The 7500-nt window shown below is 33.7% G+C and overlaps 2 protein-coding genes across 2 annotated transcripts in view; one reads left to right on the top strand and one right to left on the bottom strand.

The window, feature by feature from the left end:
• The window catches only part of LOC143020771 (uncharacterized), an 11236-nt gene extending 10064 nt beyond the window's left edge, over positions 1 to 1172 (top strand). Inside the window, 1 exon segment of the mRNA XM_076177507.1 lies at positions 1 to 1172. This exon segment is cut by the window's left edge and continues 205 nt beyond it. Coding sequence (XP_076033622.1) covers positions 1 to 585 — 585 coding nt within the window. The 3' untranslated portion in view covers positions 586 to 1172.
• A 507-nt stretch (positions 1173 to 1679) lies between these two features.
• The window catches only part of LOC143020623 (major facilitator superfamily domain-containing protein 6-like), a 115402-nt gene continuing 109581 nt past the window's right edge, over positions 1680 to 7500 (bottom strand). Inside the window, exon 10 of the mRNA XM_076177092.1 lies at positions 1680 to 2175. Coding sequence (XP_076033207.1) covers positions 1781 to 2175 — 395 coding nt within the window. The 3' untranslated portion in view covers positions 1680 to 1780. The remainder of the gene's footprint in view (positions 2176 to 7500) is intronic.

Raw genomic sequence — 7500 nt, 5'->3', positions numbered from 1 at the left:
TTACCACCAAATTCTTCATCAGACCCACCATCCTCAACTTCTCTGTCAGAGCCACCATCTCCAATTGTCCAGATCATAGGGGTTCAGCAACAGGAGATTATCTACAAATTTAATCCAATAACAGTTGCAACACAGCGAGCAATCTGCAACAACTCTGGTGGACGTCTGATATTTAAGAAAAAATCTGGTCCCTCTGGAAAAATAAATAAGACTTTCAAAAACACAAGTGAACCCCTTGCTGTCAAAGTAATTAAAGGTGATGGAAATTGTTTTTTTCGTTCCATGACATTCGCTATCACTGGAGAAGAGGACCAACATCCTGTTGTCAGAAGCTTGATATGTGATTTCCTTTCCACCAGTGAAAACATCCAAGTTGATTCAATGCGTGAGGATAAAGTGTGGGGAACAACTACAGAGATTATTGCAGCAGCCAACATGTTTCAAGTAAATGTATGTGTTTGGGCAAAGTTTGGATCTATTCACACATGGCATATACATAGGCCGAAAGGTAGTAAAATCCTAAAGGATTCAGTGTACCTTGAGAATAATGCAGGCAATCATATCAATGTAGTTATCCGTGTGTAGTATAATTTGTAATAAGTAATAAAGAGGTCATAATAAATAGGTCATTGTAATTCAAGAAAAAAAGGTAATCATGTATAGTGTAATTAGTAGTTGTTTTTTTCTTTGTATGGGGGGAGCAACCTTAATAAAAAAAATCAAGCATCCAATAATGGGAGTCATTTCAACCTGATGGGGAGTCATTTGAAACCAGTTTCAGTTAACTGGGGAGTGTTGTCAATCTAGTTTCATTTAACTGGGGAGTGTTTTTAAACTAGGTTCAGGAGACTCCGGGAGTCATGTTTTGGGAGTGTCCTCAAACGTCTACACCGGTCCTTACCCCCTGCTACGAGTGTGGTTAGCTGTATGGTGAAAAAGGAGTTTTGATTGCAGTTAGCGACCTTCCTAATCTCGGGAACCAGTAATATTTCGAGTTCATACAGTTTTATACCATCAGTGGCTTAGTGGGTTAAGGCAACTGACAATGGAGCCTCTTGGCATCAGAGCAGTACGTTCGAATCCCCTGCACGACGGTCACACACACACACACACACACACACACACACACACACACACACACACACACACACACACACACACACACACACACACACACACACACACACACACACACACACACACACACACACACACACACACACACACACACACACACACACACACACACACACACACACACACACACACACACACACACACACAGCATCTTCATTTAGTCTGAAGATGTAATATACGAAAGAGCTCACTGTCTACAAGTTTCCCTTGTACTGTGATTATTTTGTATATATATGTATATATATATATATATATATATATATATATATATATATATGATGTAAGCGGAATAGGAAACACAGGAGTCTTAGTCTTGAGTTTATTCCTGACTAGTTTCGCAGGTATGCTTTTTCAAAAGCATACCTGCGAAACTAGTCAGGAATAAACTCAAGACTAAGACTCCTGTGTTTCCTATTCCGCTTACATCAACCTGTCAGAATGTCTCAACATATATATATATATATATATGAATATACATATACATATGCATTTGTATATATTGAGAAATTTCAAGAAGGTGAGAAGAAGAGAGGGAATGTAATCAATGCCCTTCACAGGGTTGAAATTGGGTAGAAAAACTCGAAGGTACATCTTTTCATAAAAAAAAAAAATATGACAGACTTTTTCCAGTTTTCCCTATGAACTAAGGATTTCCTATTCTGTCTTCGGCATAGCCTTTGTTGATATTTCCTGTAGTCATTTCTGAGTTATTTTCAATAATGTTAGAGTCTTCAAAATTGTCATCTATATTTCTACAGAAATTATTTTCTGATTCTACAGAATTACTCTTTTCGTCTTTTTCTTCTGTCCTGTAGTCCTCCATTGGGCTTTTCTCATCATCTAATTGCTGTTTCTTCTCCTCTACCTCTTCGTTTTTCTCCAGATCTTGTTCACTCTCTATTTTCCTGAAGAAGAACTTACTAACAAGAAAGTACCCGACACAGGTGACTGCGCAGACTACGGACATTAACCTAAAGGTGTTCCGAACTCCTAAGGGTAATAGGAGGAACCCTCCCACAAGAGATCCCAAGCCGCGACCTGCGAAGTAGAAAGTGTAGGTTAAGGTGTGTAGATTGTAAAACCTGCTAGGAGGCAGTGCACTCATGCACACTGTTGCAGGGTATGTTGTTGTACCACGATTTTTACATTGGAAGGATAATGATAATGATGACAATTATAGTAATAATGATGATGATGATGATGATGATGATGATAATATTGATATTGATAATAATACATGCATGCATATATATATATGTATATATATGTATATATATATATATATATATATATATATATATATATATATATATATATATATATATATCAAGGACTACTATTACACAGGACGTACGCACCCAGATCCCTGGGTGAGCTAGCGGAGGCCATTGCATTTTTTGTAACCTAACATTTTATAGTGGACAAATGTATCAAAACTAGAAACCTAACATTGTATATAGGACAAATAAATCAACTATTGACTTATTCAATGCAGTATAAGCTAATATAACTTTTATAGTGTAAGAAGAAACTATTTTTAAGGCACTGTTATGCTTTGAAATGCCAATTTAGCCGGACTTAACAGGTATTATTGTATGAGGTTAGTGGACACCAGGGTTGGCGATTTTTTATGTTTTTAAAAATATATAAAAAAAGATATACTTTTTATTTAAATCAGATTTATTTTATTTAAATAGATTTTTTTTATAGATTTTAAATATTATGGGATTTCTATCAGATATGCGATTTGATTGCTAAAGGATATTTTTAGCATATCAATATAAGGAGCAGTGTTATATAGACTTGCCACAAGTATACAAGGAACGATATAAGCCTACATGTAGTATATATCACTGTGCAGCCAACAAGTTTCAACAAGATTCTTGTTGAAACTTGTTCTAGGTAAGCAGCTTCTCACTGAGTCAGTTGCTGCTTTGGAATCAACCAGGAAGGATGTCTTCTGGACCTGGCAGAGTGGTTCCTTCAAGCAGAAAAAAATTATCCTGTCTTGAATTATTTTGAAAAACTACCAACAACTTCTGGCAAAGGGTACCAAGCTAAATGCAAAGACTGCAGCCAGGAACTACAGGGCATTGTGTCAAGATTAAAATCTCACAGAGATAAATGCCAAGGTCAGCCACAGCATACAGAAGAAATTGATGACCCAGGTAAATAATTTTACTTATATTGTGTGCATTTCTCCCTTTTCATATGCAACTATATAAATTTGGTGAACAATGGAGAGCATGTGCAATAAAAATGTGAAGGCCTAAAGAGATGATACTTCAACTTCATTACTTCTAAACTTAGGTAATGACTATATCACTATTATATACTGTATCCACTCAACTTTGGGGCCTAGATGATTGTTATTCATTTCATTCAACATTGTGTAATATATTTCATAGGTTCCATTGGAATTCAGCCCAAATGGGATTCAGCCCAAAGGGATTTAGCCTAACCTAACCCAACTAACCCATTATTTTTAGTGAATTTGAAAGTGGACTGAATCCTATGTGGGTTGAATTCCAAGCCCACCTATTTCATATCCTGTTAATTATTTCCAAATAATTTAGTGGCTTGTGTGAATATGATCATTATCTAAAAAAATAACTACTGTACTCAAAAGTAGCCTAAATCACATTGTATTAATTAATTTATTTATTCATATATAAATTATGCAATATGCTAATTTTTTCTGTTTCCATTTCAGGATCTGTATCAACAGCTTCAATCCCTTCATCATCGTCTCCACTTGAATTGTCTGCAAACCTGACTCCACCATTAAAAAGGTCACTATCAGACTCCTCTACAGGCGCCACTTCTAAATCATTTTCATCTAAAAGAGTCATCAACATCTCTGGACAGATTTATCATAAAAACTTCAGCCTTTCAAAAGGAAAATCTTGACAAAGAAGTTGCAAGAATTATATTTGCTACAAATTCACCATTTCGTCTTGTTCAGCATCTTCAGTTTCTCAAGATGGTTCAGAACCTGAGGCCAGGTTATATTCCTCCATCCAGAAAAGATATTGCTGATAAGTACTTGGATCTTGTGTATGAAAAGGAATATAAAAAGTGTGCGGATGACCTCAATAATGAAACTGTATATCTTTCAATTGATGGGTGGTCTAACATCCATAATGAGCCCATAATATGTGTCACTCTAACAACATCCACTGGTCAGATTTATCTTGTTGACACAAAAGACACATCAGGGAAACCTCACACTGCTGAATATCTTCTACAACTTGTACAAAATTCGATCAAGAAGGCTGAACAAGATTTTGGTTGTCACATTGGAAGAGCTGTGACAGACAATGCAGCAAATGTCAACAAGATGAGAAAACTCTTGGAGGAATAGAGTGAACCTGAGCATACCGTCCTCACATATGGCTTATACCGTTCCTTGTATACTTGTGGCGAGTGTTTATAACACTGCTCCTTATATTGATATGCTAAAAAATGTCCTTTAGCTATCAGATCGCATATCAGATAGCAATCCCACAATATCTTAAATCTATAAAAAAAATTTTTTTTAAATCAAATAAATCTGATTTAGAAAAAAAAAAAAATATTTTTTATAAAAAAATAATAATAATAATAATAAAATGAAAAATCGCCAACCCTGGTGTCTACTAAACTCATACAATAATACCTGTTAAGTCCAGCTAAAATTGACATTTCAAAGCATAACAGTGCCTTAAAAACAGTTTCTTCTTTCACTATAAAAGTTTATATTAACTTGTACTGCATTGAATAAGTCAATAGTTGATATATTTGTCCTATATACAATGTTAGGTTTCTAGTTTTGATATATTTGTCCAATATAAAATGTTAGATTACAAAGAAAGCAATGGCCTCCACTAGCGGAACCAGGGATCCGGGTGCGCACGTCCTGTGTAATAGTAGTCCTTGATATATATATATATATATATATATATATATATATATATATATACATATGTTGAGACATTCTGACAGGTTGATGTAAGCGGAATAGGAAACACAGGAGTCTTAGTCTTGAGTTTATTCCTGACTAGTTTCGCAGGTATGCTTTTTCAAAGGAATATGTGTACAAACGGGCTGTGGGCATTATATACATGGGGTGGACCTCACCACCTCTCCGAGTTGCCATAGTTGGTGGCGAATGTGAACATCACATTGTGGCTCACGTAACAATGAAGACATTTTTACAATTAAATATGATAACACTAATACCAAAGAAATTATTAATAGAAAATGTAACAATAGTAGTGATAACGATGAAGATAAATATTTAATAATATTAACAATAATAACGAAATTGATAGTAGCAATACAGGAAATAATAACAATAAAATAAAAGTAATAATAATAAAAACTATAATAAAAATAAAAATGATAATACTAATAACCAAGAAATAGTTATTAATAGTAATTATGACAATAATAGTGAAAACAATGATAATAAAAACGAAAAATTAAATAAATATTTAAATAGTAACAATAATAATAACAATAATAATGATAATGAAAGTAATAATGATAAAGATGGTAATAATAAAAATAAAAATAAAAATGTAATGATAAAATTATAAATATAATGATAGAAATAATAAATAATAGTTATAATAACAATGATAATAATGATAATAGTGTTGAAAATAAATAGTAACAAATAGCATTAAAAGAATAAATCATGATAGAAAGTTGGGGCAAGGTAGCATGGAGGAACTTCAGAGTGAAAGGAAGAAAGCTGGGGAGGGTAGGCCGAAGTGGGAAAAAGGTATCTACTTAGGGTCGGGTGGTCTGGGAAGCCATTCTTGGAGGGCAAGAGTCGCGGTAGATTTTGTCCATTTCGAGTCACCAGTTCTCTTGTTTGTGTTTTTGTGGTTGGCAATGTAAAGTGATTCAATTATTTTCCGTTGTTTCTTGTGTAGTCCTTTAGCTAGAATGGTGGAACCCTCCCAGTTAGGCAAATGTCCCTCTGTGTCAATGTGGTTAACTAGAGCGTTGGTTTCTCGGTGGTGTCTAATGTCCGCTTTGTGTTCCTTGAGTCTGTTGTTAAGTCCTCTGTATGTCTCTCCGTAGTATGCACAGTCACATCCTTTGCAGGGAATTTTGTAAACGATGCTATTGTCACGGTTCGTCTTGGTTCTGTTGGTGGTCAAGTGTCCTATTTTCTTCCCTGTGTCATTTACTATGATGAGTCCTGTCTGTCTCAACGTTTTGGAAAGCATGTGAGAGAGGCCAGAGTTAGGAACCACAAGGTATCGTAAACTTGTCCTCTCTTCACATCCTTTCCTCTGTCTGATTTTAATGGCTTTCCGTAGTGACGTCCCTAACATGCCCTCTGGGTACCTTAGGTTCCTGAACGCAGCGGTTACGTATTCAATTTCCTCTTGTAAATACTCTTCGCTGCATATTCTAAGAGCCCTAAGGTAAAACCCAATGATAACCCCTGATTTGGTCTTCTCGTCGTGTGCGCTAAAATAGCATTATTCTTTTAATGCTATTTGTTACTATTTATTTTCAACACTATTATCATTATTATCATTGTTATTATAACTATTATTTATTATTTCTATCATTATATTTATAATTTTATCATTACATTTTTATTTTTATTTTTATTATTACCATCTTTATTATTATTACTTTCATTATCATTATTATTGTTATTATTATTGTTACTATTTAAATATTTATTTAATTTTTCGTTTTTATTATCATTGTTTTCACTATTATTGTCATAATTACTATTAATAACTATTTCTTGGTTATTAGTATTATCATTTTTATTTTTATTATAGTTTTTATTATTATTACTTTTATTTTATTGTTATTACTTCCTGTATTGCTACTATCAATTTTGTTATTATTGTTAATATTATTAAATATTTATCTTCATCGTTTTCACTACTATTGTTACATTTTCTATTAATAATTTCTTTGGTATTAGTGTTATCATATTTAATTGTAAAAATGTCTTCATTGTTACGTGAGCCACAATGTGATGTTCACATTCGCCACCAACTATGGCAACTCGGAGAGGTGGTGAGGTCCACCCCATGTATATAATGCCCACAGCCCGTTTGTACACATATTCCTTTGAAAAAGCATACCTGCGAAACTAGTCAGGAATAAACTCAAGACTAAGACTCCTGTGTTTCCTATTCCGCTTACATCATATATATATATATATATATATATGTATATATATATATATATATATATATATATATATATATATACATATAAAGGATTACAAAGGCGGAGCATGCCGACAGGAGACCTTTTGATCCATATCTAGGTCGGATGCGAAAAAAAAATCATACTGATAAAAAAAAGATAAATAAATAAAAACTATAGTTATGTAAA

The sequence above is a fragment of the Oratosquilla oratoria genome, chromosome 40 (assembly GCF_046742065.1).
Source record: "Oratosquilla oratoria isolate Oo_2021 chromosome 40, ASM4674206v1, whole genome shotgun sequence".
NCBI classification, from domain to species: domain Eukaryota; kingdom Metazoa; phylum Arthropoda; class Malacostraca; order Stomatopoda; family Squillidae; genus Oratosquilla; species Oratosquilla oratoria.
Note: the sequence above shows the minus strand (reverse complement) of the source record. Positions and strands in the feature narration are given on the sequence as shown.